We start from the raw sequence: 18260 nt of genomic DNA, 5'->3' as shown, positions 1-18260 counted from the left end.
TTTTTTTTAGAAGTTGCTATCATGTATAATTGCAAACAAGAAATAAAAAAAAACATCAGTTCTATGATTTACGTAATAATATAAATTAATGGTTTGCGTATACCATTTGTACGGTTTGACTGCAGCTAATAAACAGAAACACTCACTATCTATCATAGTCCAAATAATTAAGAATATTACTTAAACTAGTTTTTTAAAACACTCAAAAAAAAATTAAAAATCAGAAATACACAATTGGATTACATAAAAGAAATATAAAGATCCTAATTCGTCGACATATATTCAACTTTCGAAATATTGTCAACTTAGTCTTTCGAAATACTTTCTTAATGCACTACAAATAAGTTATTTTACGTTTTGCAGTTTCACAAACAACATATGGATCATATAAGAGTATGTATCGTTAGTCGGTCTAACATATGGATTATACAAACTTAATGTGGGGATTAGGAGACAATCACTACTATAAAAAGAATAGATTCCTCCTCGACCACTAGTCACATAAAAATGGCAACTTTTTTGCGATTAACATGACGATCACTACTACATACAGTACTTAGTAAATAAATAAAACAAATGGGCCCAACAAGCCCACGAATGAGAAACACTCATAAATGACAAGTCAAAAGCACCTCCTCGGACGAATCGCAAGACTGGTCTTGTCCCCCTTTTGAGTTTCCCGGGAAACTTCCTCCTCTCTAAATCTCTCTACAGTTCTCTCGATTTCTTGCTTCTGCTCTCACGCATATAGCAATTATACCCAATCCTATTTGCATATGTCCCATAAAGTTTTATGCTTTTTGTAACTTCATGATCTAAAAAAAATAAAGTTGACGCCTTTTTCTTGCCTTCTTCTACTTTTCCCCACTTATTCTTCTTCTTCAGATGTAAGCAATGTTGTTTCCGATTTCACCTCATCCTTTGCTGAATCTTTTGTAAAGTTCTGTGTTTTCTTTCTTTTCTTCTTGTATTTGTGAAAGAGGGAATCAAATTCCGTGAATTAGGGTTTTTGAATTCAAAAAAGTTTCCTTTTTTATTTTGGAATTGATGGAATCCAAAAATTACTCAAGGGTGGTCAACGGTTACGAGTGTTACGATGTGAGTTTCTTACCAAATCAGATTCCTGATCTTGGTTTCGGTGTTCCTTCTTCGACCGATTTCGATCTCCGTATTGATCAATATCACCACCACCACCAACCTTCTTCGATTTGGGTTCCTCCTCCATCACAAGATGATCAATACTCTCCTCCTGCTGATGAGATTGATTCTGAAAACACCCTTTTGAAATATGTAAACCAGCTTCTTATGGAGGAGAGTATCGCTGAGAATCAATCTATGTTCTACGATTCATTGGCTCTGCGACAGACTGAAGAAATGCTGCAGCAAGTGATCAACGACTCCCAAACTCAGTCTCATCTTCCTAACTCTGTTACTACTTCTAGTAGTAGTAATAGTAGTGGTGATTACTGGAGCAGTAGTAACAGCACTGAAACAGCCGCTAACTCTACTACAGAGACTGAAGTGTTGTATGATAATCATCTTGTTGATTCCGGTGTTGTGTCGGATCCAAGGTCAAACATGTTGCAATTCGGACAGCCGGACAACGAGGTTCTTGTCAGGAGTATGTTTAGTGATGCAGATTCTGTTATGCAGTTTAAGAGAGGGCTAGAGGAAGCTAGCAAGTTTCTTCCTAATACTGATCAATGGATCTTTAATCTTGATCCGGAGAAAGAAAGAGTTGTTCCGGTGAAAGAAGAGAAAGATTGGTCCGGTATCTCGAGAGCTAGGAAGAGTCATCACGCGCGTGAGGAAGAAGAAGATGATCTAGAGGAAACTAGGAGTAGTAAGCAGTATGCAGTGAATGTGGAAGACGGGAAATTAACAGAAATGTTTGATAAGGTTTTGCTTCTTGATGGCGAATGTGATCCGCAGATTCAAGCAGATGGCGAGAATGGTTCAAACAAGGTACTTCATCAGGCTAAGAAAGGAACCGGCCGGGGTAAAAAGAAGAGTCAAGCTGTTGATTTCCGCACACTACTAACGCTATGTGCACAGTCCGTTTCAGCAGGGGATAAGATTACAGCTGATGATTTGCTGAGGCAGATAAGGAAACAGAGTTCACCTCTTGGTGATGCATCACAGAGACTAGCTCATTTCTTTGCTAATGCGCTTGAGGCTCGTCTTCAAGGAAGCTCAGGGAACACGATCCAGAGTTATTACGATTCTATTATCTCGAAGAAACGAACAGCTGCACAGATTCTTAAATTCTACCATGTGTTCTTGTCTGCATCTCCGTTTATGACTTTGATATATTTCTACTCAAACAAGATGATTCTTGATGCTGCCAAGGATGCTTCGGTTCTTCATATAATCGATTTCGGGATCCTTTACGGTTTCCAGTGGCCGATGTTTATACAGCACTTGTCAAAGAACAAAACCGGGCTAAGGAAACTACGGATCACGGGCATTGAGCTTCCTCAACACGGGTTTCGTCCAACCGAGAGAATACAGGATACGGGTAGAAGACTTACGGAGTATTGCAAACGGTTTGGTATACCGTTTGAGTACAATGCTATTGCGTCTAAGAACTGGGAAACAATCCGGATAGAGGAGTTCAAGATCCGACCAAACGAGGTTCTTGCGGTTAATACAGTTCTCCGGTTCAAGAACCTCCGAGACGCGACTCCAGGGGAGGAGGATTGTCCGAGGGACGGGTTCTTGAAACTAATCAGAGACATGAACCCTAACGTTTTCCTCAGCTCGACGATTAACGGATCTTTTAACGCTCCATTCTTCACCACACGGTTCAAAGAAGCTCTGTTTCACTACTCGGCGCTCTTTGACTTGTTTGGTGCGACTCTGTCGCGAGAAAACCCGGAGAGGATACATTTCGAAGGGGAGTTTTACGGGAGAGAAGTGATGAACGTGATAGCTTGTGAAGGTGTAGATAGAGTCGAGAGACCGGAGACTTACAAGCAATGGCAAGTGAGGATGATTAGGGCTGGTTTTAAGCAAAAGCCTGTCAAGGCAGAGCTTGTCGAGTCATTTAGGGTGAAAATGAAGAAATGGGGTTATCACAAAGACTTTGTCCTTGACGAAGATAGTAACTGGTTCTTACAAGGTTGGAAAGGTCGCATCCTATTCTCTTCTTCTTGTTGGGTCCCTTCTTAGCTTTTGTGTTTCTTCTCTTAAAGAGTGTCATGTAGTCCCAAGTTCTGTTTTATTTTTCTTCTGGAGGCAGAGCTTGTGGTGGACTTGTTTGGTGTACTTGATGCTCTTTACTTTTGCTGTATACAATGACACTCTCTACTGTGATTAAAGCTAAACACTTTTACAGAGTAATAGTTTTCATTATTGGAGTATTCCAATTGTTGATGATTCTCTGAACAGAGCAAATTGATAGAGCTAAATAAAATTGATACTTCTCCAGAAAGAACAATCCCTCCCTCACGGAGGGTACAGAAGCGTGTGTTTCGTTATTGCCGGCTTGGATTAAATTTACAATGAGTACTAGTATTAACTTTGGGTGTCTCCAAAACGTCTACGTTGGAACCACCTGTGGCTCAAGCGGCGGAACTCCATCATCCTCCACAGGCTTCAATGTCACAGACTCCTTCTGGCTATCCTTCTCCGTCTCTTCAAATCCAGATTTAAACCTGTCGTAATTCGTTGTCTCACCCGACTTAAACGGACGCTCACCCAAAACTTTAGCGAGATCATCCTGATGCAAAACTTCCTTCTCTAGCAAGAGCTCAGCGATCTGAGCCACTTGCTCTTTGTGTTCCTCGATCAGCTCAACAGTTCGCTTGTAAGCTTTGCCAACCCATTCTCGGACCTCTTCGTCTATCATTGCACCGGTTCTGTTGCTGTACGGTTTTGAGAACTCGTCTTCCTTTTGCGGGAACGAAAGCAATCCAATCTTGTCGCTGAATCCGTACACCGCCACTTGCGCGTATGTCATCTTGGTCACCTTCTCAAGATCGTTCTGAGCCCCCGTCGATATTCTTCCTATCAATACCTGAAATCAAGACCCACCAAAAAAACAGGATTCACACAGCTTGAAAAACAAATGACAGAAATTTTATGACCTGAAACGGTAATGAGAGGTCTTGACTTCTACACCAGGATATCAAAAAGAGAGTTTTAAGCTTTGCGTATGTTTTTTTGCAATAAAGAGAGCATTTTGGGATATATATCCCTACATTTGATCCTTCACTCATAACACTTTCAGTTTCACAACCAAAAAGAGTTGGACGTTGATAGATTTACCTGTTCAGCTGCCCTGCCACCGAGAGTCATGCAAGTCATGTCGAAGAGTTGCTCTTTGGTCATGAGCAAGTTTTCATTTGGAACGTACTGGGCAAACCCGAGTGCTGCTGTGCCACGAGGAACGATAGTCACTTTTAGTAATGGTTCAGCATGTTCCAGGAACCACCCAGCAACCGCGTGGCCAGATTCATGATATGCTACTGTACGCCTTTCCAGCTTGCTTATTACCTGTGGCCATGCAACCACCCAAAAATCTTATAGGAACATTCAGGTTTCCATTGGGAATAACAAGATGCAATCTTTAGCTGATAGTGATACTTCACCAATTTGTTGGGTTTCAAACTTGAGATCTATCCTAGATTCCTATCGAAAAGACTCTAAATATAACCAAAAATGAACATATCATATATATAAAAAACGGCTATAAAGATATAAACAGTATAATTTTGTTGATTAGGCGAAAGCACATACCCGGTTTTTCTTCTCCAGACCTCCAATAACACGATCGATTGCAGAGTCAAAGTGCGCCATAGTAACTGTTGCTCCTTCATGTCTGGCAGCAATAAGAGCCGCCTCATTACAGACATTCGCAATGTCAGCTCCAGCAAATCCGGGAGTGAGAGCTGCAAGCCTTTGCGAGTAATATGAGGGCTCGTGATCAAGTTTAATCTTCTTCAGGTATATCTGGAATATCTGGTCTCGGCCTTTAATATCAGGTTTATCTATGGTTATCTGACGATCAAACCGGCCAGGCCGTAATAAAGCTTTATCAAGGATATCTGGCCTGTTAGTCCCAGCAAGGACGACAACTCCAGCGGTAGTACCAAATCCATCCATTTCAACTAGCAGCTGATTAAGTGTGCTTTCACGCTCATCATTTCCACCTGAGAAACCCCCACGTCCTCTCGCACGGCCAATTGCATCGATCTCATCAATAAATATAATGCTAGGTGCACATTGTCTAGCCTCTTGAAACAAGTTTCTCACTCTGGAAGGTCCAACACCAACAAACATTTCCATGAAATCTGAACCAGATATAGACAAAAACGGCACAGCTGATTCCCCTGCAGTAGCTTTTGCTAGAAGGGTCTTTCCAGTCCCTGGTGGGCCAACTAAAAGTGCACCTTTTGGAATTTTAGCTCCCAACTCTTCATATTTCTTTGGGTTCTGAAGGAAATGCACAAATTCCATAATTTCTTGTTTAGCCTCCTCGCATCCCGCAACATCTTTAAAATATATCTGGCAAAAACCAAAAAAAAAAGATCAGTTGTAAATCCCAATAGCATCATGAATGGGAAATGAGGGTGGTAATTCCATTCTGATTGAAATGCTAACCTTATTCTTGGAATTTTTATCGGCTCTCGTTATTTGAGCTTTCCCTATATTGAAAATTCCACGGCCACCCTTCCCACCAGGTCCGCCTACACCTCCCAGTCCACCTTGCATCCGTCTTGCCCCATAAACTAGCGTACCTAAGAGAAGTAAAGTCGGTGCAAACCTCAACAGTTCCTGGTACCAGATCATTTCAGAGACGTAGGTGACAGGAACAAAATCATGAGAATTGACGCCTATCGCTTCTTGGGCCTCTTCGAGTTTCTCCTCAAATGATTCAACACTACCAATATTAAAGTAGTACTTATACTGACCACTACGTCCTTTAGCAGGAACTCCATTACCAGGGCCTTGAACAACTTCTTCAGTTTGTGTTTTTGGTGAACTCCTCACATAGACTTTCGCAACTGACTTATTAGAAACATCTATGTGATCCACTAGACCAGGTTCAAGAAGCTTGTTTTTGAACTCCTGGAAACTAATCTGAACCAACAGATATACACGGAAAATTAATTAATATATCTCATGTCCATGAAATTAGATAGATAGCATAATATAGATAAATAGATCCAGAGTAAACAAAGTTTAGTTAAACATGCTTGCCTGTTGCTGGTCCCGGGAACCAAGCGAGAAAGTAGAAAGGATAAAAGCAATGGCCATCAGAGGAATTAACATATTTTGGAATTCTTTCGTGAACATGTCCCCAACATTTTCATTTTTGGCTTTTTTCGAACCCTCTGCATTGCAACAAATACATATCCAATTAGTAAAAGCTTCAAACAAACTTTCACAATCCTTTCAAAAGCCAAAAAAAAAAAAAAAAAAAAAGTCGAAGGGAGTAAATTCACAAAAAGATTGATACAGCAAATTTCAAAATAGTTTCATGACAACCTACATATTTCCTCCATACTATACATGTAATTCAAATCATTAGTACACTGATCAATTCTCAATAGCACAACTGCGAGTACCGTAGTTGGTAATTTGGTCAGCAAAGTTATAAGCTATCAATACCCTTGCTGGTCAAACATCTTCACTTAGTAAATCCTATAATTTTCTGCCTACTCATCAAACAAAACTCACAAATAGTCTAATTAATTTTGCATATCACAAAATGGAGTCGAAATCCAAAGTTAGTAAAGGAATGTCACACGAACCTTCACCTCTGGATTCGGATTTCTGCTCATTCTTGGGTGCTTGCTTAGTATCTTTTGGATAGTAGTTCTCGTAATCTGCACACAAAATATAGCCATTTATGAGAGAATCCAAAAACAAAATGGGCACCAATTTATCACTCATATTGATATGAACAAAACTAATTTGATTCCGTATGACAATAAAGGGTTTTGAATGCATACTCTTCTTCTTAGGGGTTTGGCTAGAAAAGAACCGACGCAAGCTAGGGTTAGCGAAAACGCGGCTTAAATCACCACTTCTATCCACCCCCTTGCGAGCAGCTAAAGAAGCAAAGTGCCGCCTCAGAAACCCTAATCCACCATTTACCTGATTAGCCGCCGCCTCGAGATTCGACGGCGCTCGAAGCCTCCCTTCGCTTAAAATCGCCGATCTCACACCACCTCCGTACACAAATCCCTAATTTCACCAGGATTTAAAAGAAAAAAAAAAAATAGGAATTTTAAAACACACACAAAATTAACAACAACCATCTGGTGGGGAAAAGTATCACACATTCAAACGAACCTTGGAACGAGAGGAACGAGCGATGGAGGAACCGAGCTTGGAGAATATCATTGTCAAAGAATCAATACGAACAAAACTGAGATCGCATAATACACAGAGAAACCGAAATCGGAGATTTTAAAATCAAAACCCCAACGGAGAAAGATGGCAGCTTTCGATTTCAGATAAAGCAAAAAAGGAGTGAAATTTACAGAAGTGATGAAGATGCGCTGCGGCAATTGAAAGAAATCAAAGAACCCAGAACGAAAAATTTGTGATTTTTTATTATTATTATTTGTTGACAGAGCAAATTTATGTGACAACTTTGAGCTGCTTGGGTACCAAGACATCAACGCGTTCCAGACTCCAACATATGTTTATTTCAACCGGTTTGGTCTCTAAACCAACCGGTTCTTGGAGCGTGGTTCGGTATTTGAGTGGTAAAATTAGGGCCCTTGTTGAGCTAAATGGGCCTGGATTCCAACTAAACCCACATTATAAACGAGTGTGTGTGTGTATGTATGTGTGGCAACTTGTTACTACCTGAACATACCTACGCTTTAGCACGTGGCAGTACGTTCCTCCACGTGTCAGTTTCTACACCGCAAGCACTTAGCAACTTCCAGAACAAGCTACGCGCACTTGCAAAACTAAGCTAGCTTGTGTAATAAAGAAGCACTAATTAGGAAAGATAGTGAGAGAAAAATGGATAACTACGACGGAGACACGGTGACCGTTAAGGACGACTACAACATGGGATGTACAACGCCGACGCGTGATGACTGCAGGATACCAGCATATCCGCCGTGTCCGCCTCCAGTGAGAAGGAAGAGATCGGTACACTTTGGGAAAAGGAAGGAACCGCCGAAGAATGGATATTTTCAGCCGCCGGATCTAGACTTGTTCTTCTCGGTGGTGGCAGCCTCTAAACGACAACCTAGCTGCGCTTAGATTGCGAATCATCTTTTGACTTTTTTTATTATGTTATATGTATGCTAGCTATATCGTCGTCCCGTTCCTGGTTTGATTTTGTAAATGGGTGCGGGTTTGATTAAATACAGCTATGTTATGTATGTTGTATTATGTCTCCACGTCATGGAAGCATAAGCTTGACGATTCACATTAAGTGGTTCAGCTTCTTCTTCTTTTTTTTTTTGTTGTTGTGTGTGATGTATAGTGAATTAGTGATGTATGAGTATGATGATACGCAAAACAATGTTTGTATGAACTTTTTGTTGAACCAGTGTGGTTGAACTTTTTTATAGTTTTTGTTTGTTTTCTGTCGGTTTGGAGGCTGCTATACATAAGTGTTTTGCCTTTTTTGGTATTTTTTTCCTTTGTTAAAAGTATGAAGTATAAACGGTGATTGTATTACTTGCATGTGTAGTTACGGACGCATCTAAAACTTTTCTATAAACCTTTTTCGGGTAAATTGGAAGCTATGTCCTATGTGGTTGTATGGCATCAGTTGCACAACGTAAGAGGGAATGAATATGTCGAGTCTTGCAGTTTTCTTGCTTAATGTCGTATACAGTACTAATCTAGTCCAAGGGCCATGACTAATTCAAGATGTTAATGATGATGAGAATATGCTTGGACCACCAAGATCAGAGGATCACGGATCCTTCGTAACCTCTTCCTCTCAATTCTTTCTTATTTTGATCCGTACGTGTGTAGAAATCAGGGTGACAAAAAAATTGAAAACCCTTCTAACTTCAAAATTTTATCTGAACCGTGTGGGTTTTTGGAGTCTCTAACCAGTTTAAATTTAGGTTGTTTTAATTTGGCTGTTAGAATCTGCAATTTCACATAGGTTGAGTTATGAATATTGAAACTTAAAACTTATTTATTGAAAATCTTTTAAAATCCGGTTTCCATCATGGCGGGCGAGGAGTGCGACGGTGCATAATTCAATAATATTATTCAATGATAGAATTGGGGTAAAATAAATTGTTGAACTTTGGGTGTATCTTCTTCCATTATCAAATCTGAAAGAAAATCTTACCTTTAAACTTTTTTGTTGTCCTTTCTAGAAATAAAGTTCAAGGGGTCTCGTTTCTAGAAATAAGCTTACAAACACGAAGATTTAGTTTCACATTATAATCCGAAGATGAAACAATGTGTAGTGCTTAAATCATGATTATCTGATTTCTGATTAACATGGTTTTTTTTTTCTGATTAACATGGTTAAGATCACTTAATATGGGTATATACATCTTATTTTTTTTTTTGTTTTCTTACTAAACATTTTTTTCTGTAACACATCATCGTATACTGTACGTCTGTGACTTTGACGGACGAACAAACATGAACGTTCACCAATTGAGAAATGGTAAGAAGGACGTACGACGCAATGCTAATATATAGTACTAATATACTGTGATTAGTGGAGAGTGAGTTAATTTCGAGGAAGCCAGACTTTTTTTTTTTGAAAACAGAAGTGAGAAAAAAAACATGTGGAATATTATTAGACCAAAGCTGTCTACTCTTGGTCCCGATTTCAAAATTATTTATCGTAAGGAACACTTTACCCCCGTCCCTCTCTGCTCCTTTCTCTCCAAACACTCCCAAATGATAGACACACACAAAGAAAAGATATTAATGTTTTCAGTTTTTGAAAACTTGTATAATTGTAGACCACTGATTCATTATATATTATTCGAGAGACAAGTCCGCGCCTAGATTTTAGACGTTTCTAGACAAATTAGAAACCATGTCTCTTATTTTAACATCAACGTACTGTACCAACGATAGATAATGTGTGTTGTAGAAATTTCCATCTAGAAGAAAGTTCAACTTCGTCTAATTTAAAGATGTCATTTGGAAGTAGTTTTTGTATTCAAGGTACACTGTCGAATACTTGAGTTTCCTCCTCTAGTCGATCGATAATCATATTTTTTCATTTTGGACTAATACATATATATAGCCGTCGGCATGATTTAACAAAAAAATATATATCTTGCATTTTTGTGGAAGCTTTACTCTTAAACCAACCAATTTTAGAAATAGTGTTCTCCTACAAATTTTATTGTGGTTCCTGTCCCACTATGTCAGTTTTATTTATAAGTACAATTTATTGTGTTCTCTTTCTCATGTGACAGATGATTTATATTAACAACGCCTTAAATTGTAATACTATGGACTGCAATATAGTATACAAAGAATGATTAAGAAGGAAACCTAATTAAAAGCTTTGTTGAAAACTTAAAATAAACATAACTCTAACACAGAACTCAAGATTAAAACTCAAAACTTTGTTGATCTCTTTCTTTTATCTATTTAAAAGTTTTCAGATAACAAAAAGATACATAGAACGTTGTTAAGAATATACCAAAATAAACATGAAAATGCTTAGCTGTTCTGTCATAAAAAATTTTGTTTTATACAACTAAGTTCACCTTTTTTTTTTTGTTTTTCCTAGTACTATGATTTTGTACAATCATTACTGCTTTGAAAAAGTTTAATTAGGTGTAGGAGTTCCACTATGTAGTTAACTTAATCCAATTTTTTTTAATAAAAAAAATACTAGTAGTTGCACATTACCCGAATTATACGATTTAATTTAACTAATTCAATATTGAAGCAGCTCATTCTTAGTTATATTTTGGAAGCACTGACTATAAAATAGACATAAGCAGAGAGACACTATCCCTCTCTTTGCTTCCATTTCTCTCTCTCCCTCTCTCTAGATCACTATCTCTCCTTCTAAGCTCAATCACCACAAACTCACAATCAAACTAAAAGTAAGATTAAAAAAAAAAAAAAACAGAGACCCTTCATCCGAGTCGTCAGAAGCTCTCTTTTTCTATTTCTATAACTCTTCTGCAAACACACAGAGACATGGACGAGAAGTGGAAGCTGTCGAAAAAGGATGCATTAGCAGCGTCGTGTTCATCTTCTTCAACTTCATCTAAATCCAAGTTCTCTAGAAGCTACTCAACGAGTGCCTCTTCCTCAAAAGCTCCTGCATTCGTACGGAGCTCGTCCACCAAATGCTCAGTCCCTTCTTCTTCATCTTCGTCTTCAATGTCCAGAAGCTCTTCGAAAAAAGAGAAAGGGTCATCTTCCATAACTCAAAAGTACAGTAGCTTGGCCAAAGAACAGAAGGGAAGGTTTTACATCATGAGAAGGTGTGTGGCTATGCTTGTCTGTTGGCATAAACATGATTCCTAGGTAGATAGATAGATCTCATGCATTTTTTTTTCTTTAAATGATTAGATCAGTTTGATTCTCTACTCTTAAGTTGCTGCAAGTTTCCATACTAGTACATTGTAAGAAGAGATTCTTTTTTTTTTGATAATATATTATTACTATTAATTTAATTTTTGATAAGACAGAGTCATCATGTCTACAGAGAGAGGTATAAATAATTAAAAGTGTGTCGTCTGATGAAGAAAATTGAAAACATCGAACGTTTTTAACAAAAAAAAAAAAAAAAAAAAAAAAGTGAAATTATATGCCACAATCTGGAGGGTCGATGTGTCGAGACGTACAATTATTTTGTTAGGATTAAATCGAATAGTCACTTTCAATGTCTGGCAAAACAAAAATGATGAAAATAAAAATTTAATAAATAACAACCAATGATAATTTATTTGGTCAAAGATCTGAGGTTTCTTTTGTTTTTGGTCAACAGATCTGAGTGTTTTTCACATAGTTATTTTTTGTTGTTGTTGTTGTTTATACTAATTTATTTGTTGTCGTCGCATGGCTTTTTGCAACGTTTTATGCTATTTTTTATAGCCGTGATTAGACTTCCTAACAATAGTATTTTAATGGGGGGTCTAGTTAATGTCATGGATTTACTTACAATTATGATGATGATGATGATGAAAATAATGTGGTCAATAAAGTTGCATAATGCTATTTTGATTATATAACCTGCCTACACCACAAATCTTGGAATTGTAAACTTTTTTTTCCATTTCTTATAGGCTAACTGAATTTTGTACAGCTAAAACCCATTTAGAATAGAAATATCCCATAAAAACAGAATAATTTCTTGAAAAGGTTACAGAAATCTTTTCATTTTGAGAGAGAGATATGACGTTATATATATTTAGTACTACCTATTTTCATTTATTCATTATTTGTATCTATCTTATGGCAGTATTAATTCTTCTTACTTTTTTTTTTCTTGTCTCTTTGATATAGAAGGAAGATTCCCTCTTCTGCCTTACCTAAATTTTTCTATATATTTAAAGCCAAAAAAAATACTAAAAAGTATAAGATAGAATTACTATATAGTAGTCTATAGTGTGTGTTAGAATGTACGTACTTGGACACTGTTCCGTGTTACTGACATGAATGAAATTAATCTTCTTGTATTAGAGAGCGGGAAAAATAAAAGAAAAAAAAAATCGAGATATTGAAGAATCCAATGGAAAGTTATGAACCACTCGATCTTTGTCTCTTTTTGACTCTGACGATAATGTCATGATCATAAGAATTTTGGATTTTAATCAGAAAATAAGTGATCACGTTACAGATTTATTTCAATTATTGCAAAAGAAAATAAAAATTTACCGTACGGAGAAACTCTTAACAGGGAAAAACAATTATACAAAAGGCAAAGAAAAAAGAAAAGAAAAAATGAAAAAAAAAAAATGAAAACTCAGACTTCTCAGGTGAGAAACCAAACACAAAAGTACAAGAGAAAAAAGTGAACAGTGTCAGAAACATATTTTACACAGATTTTTTTTTTTATTCAGTCGGGAGAAAAAAAGAATGACGTGGTGTTGAGAGAGACGTTGGATTTTGTCAGAGTGAAAATCTGACGGTTGAAAGTGCTGAACCAAGTGGCTAAGTCTGAATCAGAATTATTTTGTGGCGACTGTTCGTTTTGATCGAGGGAAACTAGCTAGTAGCAGGCTTGAGCCATGACTTTTTTTTTTAGACGTTGAAACAAGTGGATATAAAAATCACTTTAGTCTTTAGCGGATGGATACACAGGAGGGAGATCATAAAACTAGTCCTAAACCTAAATTAGGAAAACATGAATATTGGCATCAACTAGTCTTTTTGTACATTGGAAGCAAATTTTTAAACACAAATCTCAATTAACGTTTACACCTCTCTCTCATCTTACTCGATCAAGGCAGATAATACTTCGGTTTTCTATGGTACTGATTGGTAAACACATACAAAGTATTATAAATGGTATAGCTTTGAATTTTTACAAATCACAAAAACTTTACCAAAAACTTTATTAAAAGTTTTATTAAAAGTTGTACAGCTCTTTCTTACAGCTTTGCACTATTCCGTAACAACTTACAGCTTTTTTGTACAGCTTTGGCTACGTTACCAATCAGACCTTATATTTAACATAAACATTAAAAAAACTACGGTAATTTGGAAAAAAATAATTTTAATTAATATAATATATAAATATTGTGCTGAATATTCTAATAGTGATAATAAGAAAAGAGAGAAAAAAATGTTTTTTTCTAAAGACAATTGACGGTTGAAATCGAATGGATAACACTGTCAAAACCTTTTAGATTTTTTTTTTTTGGTCAACCATTGGGCCACAACAAACCGGTCCATTAGCCTAATCCCTACATTTGTAGGGAGCGGAACATAATCCCGGGTGTGATGGTACCTTATGCATTAAGAACTTACCTTTAACCACAGCACTAAGTTCACTTCACAACCTTTTATAATTTTATTACATTTAAATTTAGGAAAGTAATATATCAAAAACTGATATTTATCAGCCTTTCTTAAACACTAAAACTTGCCTCCACTAAATAATTTTCTTTTATAGGATATATAAAGGGTAAACTTATGATAAATTTACACATTTTATTTATTTATTAAAAAACACAATAGAGACAAACTTTGTATATATTCAATCTAAACTATGATATGTCCTAAATTTTTCAAACTTATAAGATCACTGTAGTTTACTAATTTTTTTGTTCGGTCAAATGAAAACAAAATGCAATATATTAAGTTAGATATATTCGTTAATTCTGTAATAGGATTTATGGTTTTAATTTAATTAAATAAAAAAAAACAATTTATATTGTCGCAAAGAAAACCAAAAAAGAAAACAAAATATGGATCGTGGAGATGATGACACGTGTCAATGTTGCGATGTGATCTGATCCAAACCTATTTATATTCTTCGCTGCTGTTCTGTCTTGACCGCTCCTCTCTCGATCTCTGATCTCTCTGTCTTCTCTCTCTTACGCTTCGTCGCCGATCTATACCAGACTCCGTCTTACCTCCTCCGCCGAACCCTAGGTGAGCCGTAACGAGCTCTGATTCCTTTTTTTTCTTTGTATTGCAATTTCTTTGGGCAATTCACCCTAAAATGTTGCCTTTATATAACCAGAGTCCCGGAGATCGAATTTGGGGTTTTCGCCGGAATTAAAATTAAGGAGATTGAAGGGGCTGAGAAGAAGATGGGTACAACTACGACAACGAGCGCTGTGTATATCCAAGTTATCGAGGATGTCGTCAATAAAGTCCGAGAGGAGTTCATTAACAATGGAGGCCCTGGGGAGAGTGTTCTCAGTGAGCTTCAAGGAGTAAGTTTTCAATCAGAGTTAGTCTTCCTTTGCTGCAAAATGATTTAAATTTAATATCTTTAGTTGATTCGCCGATGTGGGTGGCTTGGATTTGATCCAATGCAACTAGGGTTTTTGGTGAATTCATCTCTCTATTTTTACTTGTCTTTTTGATTCCATTATTTTATTTCTGGAGCTTAATTTGGGACCTGTGTGTTGTTCTCCGAGTAGATTTGGGAGACGAAAATGATGCAAGCTGGAGTCTTGAATGGACCAATAGAGAGGTCATCGGCTCAGAAGCCAACTCCTGGAGGTCCACTGACTCATGATCTCAATGTTCCTTATGAAGGTACTGAGGAGTACGAGACTCCCACTGCTGAAATGCTCTTCCCTCCGGTAACTAAACTCACTCTACTAGTCTTGAATCTCCGATTGAGCATTAGCTTTATCAATTGGATTCTTTTCCACTTGAGATGTTGTTGCTGTAAGTCCTTATTGTCTTTTGCATTGTTTTGTTTTGGATTCTGTGTTTGAGCAGACACCATTGCAGACTCCCCTGCCAACGCCCCTTCCTGGTACTGCTGATAACTCCTCCATGTATAACATCCCTACCGGCTCAAGTGATTATCCAACTCCTGGAACTGACAATGGAAGCAACGCTGATATTAAAGGAAGACCCAGTCCTTATATGGTGAGCTCTGCTTCTTATTAAATTTGCTGTGTAGTGCCACTGAATGTCTATATGTTTATATTTTTTGTTGACTTCATATTTTTTGGTTTCTTTCTGGTTGACATAAACTGAGAGTATGTTGTCTATTGCAGCCACCTCCTTCCCCGTGGACAAATCCCAGACTTGATGTCAATGTTGGTAAGTACTAGTGTTATCAGTACGTTAGGTATTAGTTTGTTGTTCGTGATATAAACATCTGACTTGTTGTTAGCTTATGTGGATGGTCGTGATGAGCCTGAGAGAGGAAACTCTAATCAGCAGTTTACGCAGGTACTTCTACTTAACATCTAATCAAGAATCGTGAGTTTGGCTTTTTGGTTTGGGTTCAAATCTTCATTGCAACAGTTACGTGATTGATTTGATCAGTGCTCATCTCAAGTACTTCTCATTGTACATATTTTTCAAGTCGACTATACTTGAAATATATGTAGACCTTAATATCTTTAATTGGAATACGTCCAGGACTTATTTGTGCCATCCTCTGGAAAACGAAAACGTGATGATTCTTCTGCACATTATCAAAATGGTGGATCTATACCTCAACAGGATGGTGCAAGCGATGCTATCCCTAAGGTATGTGTGAGAAAATACGAAATCATGAGAATATTTGTAGCACCTGCTTATATTATTTATTTCAAGAATGATGTATTTGTTGTCTCGGTGGCACACCTGATTGGAGCACCATTTTGCAGGCAAACTTTGAGTGTGATGCATTCCACATAACCTATGTTGGTAAAGGAAAGGCCCCACGAGACTTCTTCTGCTCATCATCGAAGATTCCTCAAGTTGATGGGCCAACGCCTGACCCTTATGATGAAATGCTGTCCACACCAAATGTAAGAATGCTGCTTTTCATTGAGTAGTTAAAATTTCAATAGATATATACTTCTTCAACATGTCTACAGTTCAGTAACAGGACACTCTAATGCCTTCGTACAATTTAATCCATCCTCACTACCTATCATAGATATTGCATTTGGATCTGGCAACAAACATACAACATTTGTCTAGAGATACGGTGACCCAATTACTTCTGTTAGTAATTCCATGAATTTCATTTACTGGGTTGCAGATATACAGTTATCAAGGACCCAGTGAAGAATTTAACGAGGCCAGAACTCCTGCTCCAAACGGTAAGAGAAGCCAAACAAAGATTTTTGAGAGTGTTATAAGCAAAGTAAATGAAATTCATCTGTTAACTTCCCTTTAGAGATCCAAACGAGCACTCCTGTTGTTGTACAAAACGATATCATTGAAGATGATGAAGAGCTGTTGAACGAAGATGATGATGACGACGAATTGGACGACCTAGAAAGTGGTGAGGATATGAACACGCAACATCTGGTCTTAGCTCAATTTGACAAGGTAATAAACCCTCCTGTTTAAACAGGTTTCTGGATGTGTTCTCTGATGTAACTCTAAATCACAGTAAGACTTGTTTGGTGTTGTAACTAGGTGACTCGCACAAAAAGCAGGTGGAAGTGCAATCTGAAAGACGGGATCATGCATATAAACGATAAGGACATTCTCTTCAACAAAGTAATCTGTGCCTCCCAATTAAGGTTGGAGCTATTCTGGTAAAAATAGTACTAACTAACACACGCCATGTCTAACCTTTTTTCAGGCAACAGGCGAGTTCGACTTCTGATCTTGACATTAGCAATGCTTCTAGAAAGTCACAGTCCTTGAAATGTCCAGTGTCTTTCTTTTTACCTTATGATTTAAGACCGACAGAGAAAGACATGATTATTTATGGGAAAGTGTACTCTGGTTGGCTTGCTGTACAAAAAGAACAGATTTTTCCTGTCGATGGCAAATCAACTTGTTTCATGAATTTTTATTGTCTTTCACGCAATGGGCAAGTTCCCAAAAGCTGGATCTTTCTTAGTTTCTCACAATTATATCTAGCTAGTAGCTATATGTCTTGACAAATTGGTCAATAAGAAAACTATTGAAAAAAACATTTGTATTCTGAAACATTTGTATGCTAAAACCCTCACTGCGAATGATCTACAAGCACGCACTTGGTCTGAAAAATATTCAAGAGACCCATCTGGTCACTATGGTCGGCCTTAGCTGAATATTGCAACCCTTCCTTGTGGTCCATTGACTGCTGAGATCCGTTCTTGTCAGTAATACTCACCGGGAACGTAAAATCGTGCCCTTCTCCAGATGGAGAAGCGTGCTGATACGGATTTACGTGGCCTTCTGTTGAGAGACAAGAGTCCGAATTTGGAGAGACAAAGAGAGGTGAAAGCAGAGGAATAGCTGCGCCTGCAACAGCATCACAAGACTGCTGAAGAAACGGGTTCTCGGGAACACGGTCAAGATGCAGAGCCGCGGGTGCTTGCCTTTGCAGCCTAGTGGGTGATCTCGGGAACACGCTCTTTCCAAACATGTTCACAGTGTTCTCCATCACGAATTCAGCCAATGAGTATTAAACAAAAAAACAAAAAACGCAAGAAAGAGAGAGAGAGAGAGAGGAAGGTAGACAGAATGATGTAATGAGGAGAATAAAAGGGAGAGAGGTTTGGTGTGTGTTGTGGATGAGGGCGCAAAAGAAGGCTTCGGTTATGATGGAACATGAGAAGGAAAATAGAAAATGACAGTTACGTTTGAAACGGTCATTACCTAAAAACTAAACAAAACAAAAAAGTTGCTTTCTTCTTTTTGGTTCTACTCTCTCCACTCTGTTGGCTTCGGTTACTTGTTTTGCCTTTGGTGTTCTTACAGTA

At 37.6% G+C, this 18260-nt stretch overlaps 5 protein-coding genes and 1 pseudogene across 9 annotated transcripts; 4 read left to right on the top strand and 2 right to left on the bottom strand.

Moving 5' to 3' along the window:
* The first annotated feature begins 514 nt into the window (after positions 1 to 514).
* LOC104754918 (scarecrow-like protein 31 pseudogene) lies at positions 515 to 3362 on the top strand (annotated as a pseudogene). Its single transcript, XR_015586565.1, has one exon. The product of XR_015586565.1 is annotated as a scarecrow-like protein 31 pseudogene (transcript).
* Positions 3330 to 8355, bottom strand: LOC104754919 (ATP-dependent zinc metalloprotease FTSH 10, mitochondrial). 2 transcript variants are annotated; one of them, XM_010477209.3, is made up of 9 exons: positions 7835 to 8355; positions 7303 to 7754; positions 6960 to 7194; positions 6759 to 6833; positions 6205 to 6338; positions 5605 to 6084; positions 4741 to 5508; positions 4270 to 4497; positions 3330 to 4018 (listed from the first exon to the last, which is right to left on the bottom strand). In XM_010477209.3, exons 2-9 carry the CDS (start codon positions 7351 to 7353, stop codon positions 3542 to 3544), a joined length of 2448 nt encoding a protein of 815 aa, XP_010475511.1. In that variant the 5' UTR covers positions 7354 to 7754; positions 7835 to 8355; the 3' UTR covers positions 3330 to 3541. The 2 variants fall into 2 exon arrangements, with proteins under 2 accessions (XP_010475511.1, XP_010475512.1); XM_010477210.3 differs by having other exon boundaries at positions 6765 to 6833; positions 7303 to 7964.
* LOC109130027 (cyclin-dependent protein kinase inhibitor SMR5) lies at positions 7987 to 8545 on the top strand. Its single transcript, XM_019239210.2, has one exon. It carries the CDS (start codon positions 7987 to 7989, stop codon positions 8230 to 8232), a length of 246 nt encoding a protein of 81 aa, XP_019094755.1. The 3' UTR covers positions 8233 to 8545.
* A 2433-nt stretch (positions 8546 to 10978) lies between these two features.
* On the top strand, positions 10979 to 11603 carry LOC104754917 (small polypeptide DEVIL 9). The gene has a single exon (XM_010477207.3). It carries the CDS (start codon positions 11122 to 11124, stop codon positions 11452 to 11454), a length of 333 nt encoding a protein of 110 aa, XP_010475509.1. The 5' UTR covers positions 10979 to 11121; the 3' UTR covers positions 11455 to 11603.
* Positions 11604 to 14363: 2760 nt separating this feature from the next.
* On the top strand, positions 14364 to 17359 carry LOC104754916 (transcription initiation factor IIA large subunit). 3 transcript variants are annotated; one of them, XM_010477206.2, is made up of 12 exons: positions 14364 to 14529; positions 14621 to 14816; positions 15027 to 15191; positions 15334 to 15486; positions 15618 to 15663; positions 15737 to 15795; positions 15988 to 16098; positions 16218 to 16361; positions 16598 to 16658; positions 16736 to 16890; positions 16981 to 17064; positions 17150 to 17359. In XM_010477206.2, the coding sequence occupies exons 2-12, from the start codon at positions 14691 to 14693 to the stop codon at positions 17171 to 17173; spliced, it is 1128 nt and encodes a 375-aa protein (XP_010475508.2). In that variant the 5' UTR covers positions 14364 to 14529; positions 14621 to 14690; the 3' UTR covers positions 17174 to 17359. The 3 variants fall into 3 exon arrangements, 2 of the variants coding, with proteins under 2 accessions (XP_010475508.2, XP_019094751.2); XR_015586566.1 differs by having other exon boundaries at positions 14424 to 14529; positions 15737 to 15869; XM_019239206.2 differs by lacking the exon at positions 17150 to 17359 and having other exon boundaries at positions 14424 to 14529; positions 16981 to 17124.
* LOC104754915 (uncharacterized) lies at positions 17345 to 18089 on the bottom strand. Its single transcript, XM_010477205.3, has one exon. It carries the CDS (start codon positions 17939 to 17941, stop codon positions 17522 to 17524), a length of 420 nt encoding a protein of 139 aa, XP_010475507.1. The 5' UTR covers positions 17942 to 18089; the 3' UTR covers positions 17345 to 17521.
* Positions 18090 to 18260: the final 171 nt, after the last annotated feature.

The sequence above is a fragment of the Camelina sativa genome, chromosome 17 (genome assembly GCF_030686135.1).
Source record: "Camelina sativa cultivar CO46 ecotype springtype chromosome 17, ASM3068613v1".
In the NCBI taxonomy this organism is placed as follows: Eukaryota; Viridiplantae; Streptophyta; class Magnoliopsida; order Brassicales; family Brassicaceae; genus Camelina; species Camelina sativa.
The sequence above is the reverse complement of the archived record's forward strand: the minus strand, read 5'-3'. Positions and strand labels throughout refer to the sequence as shown.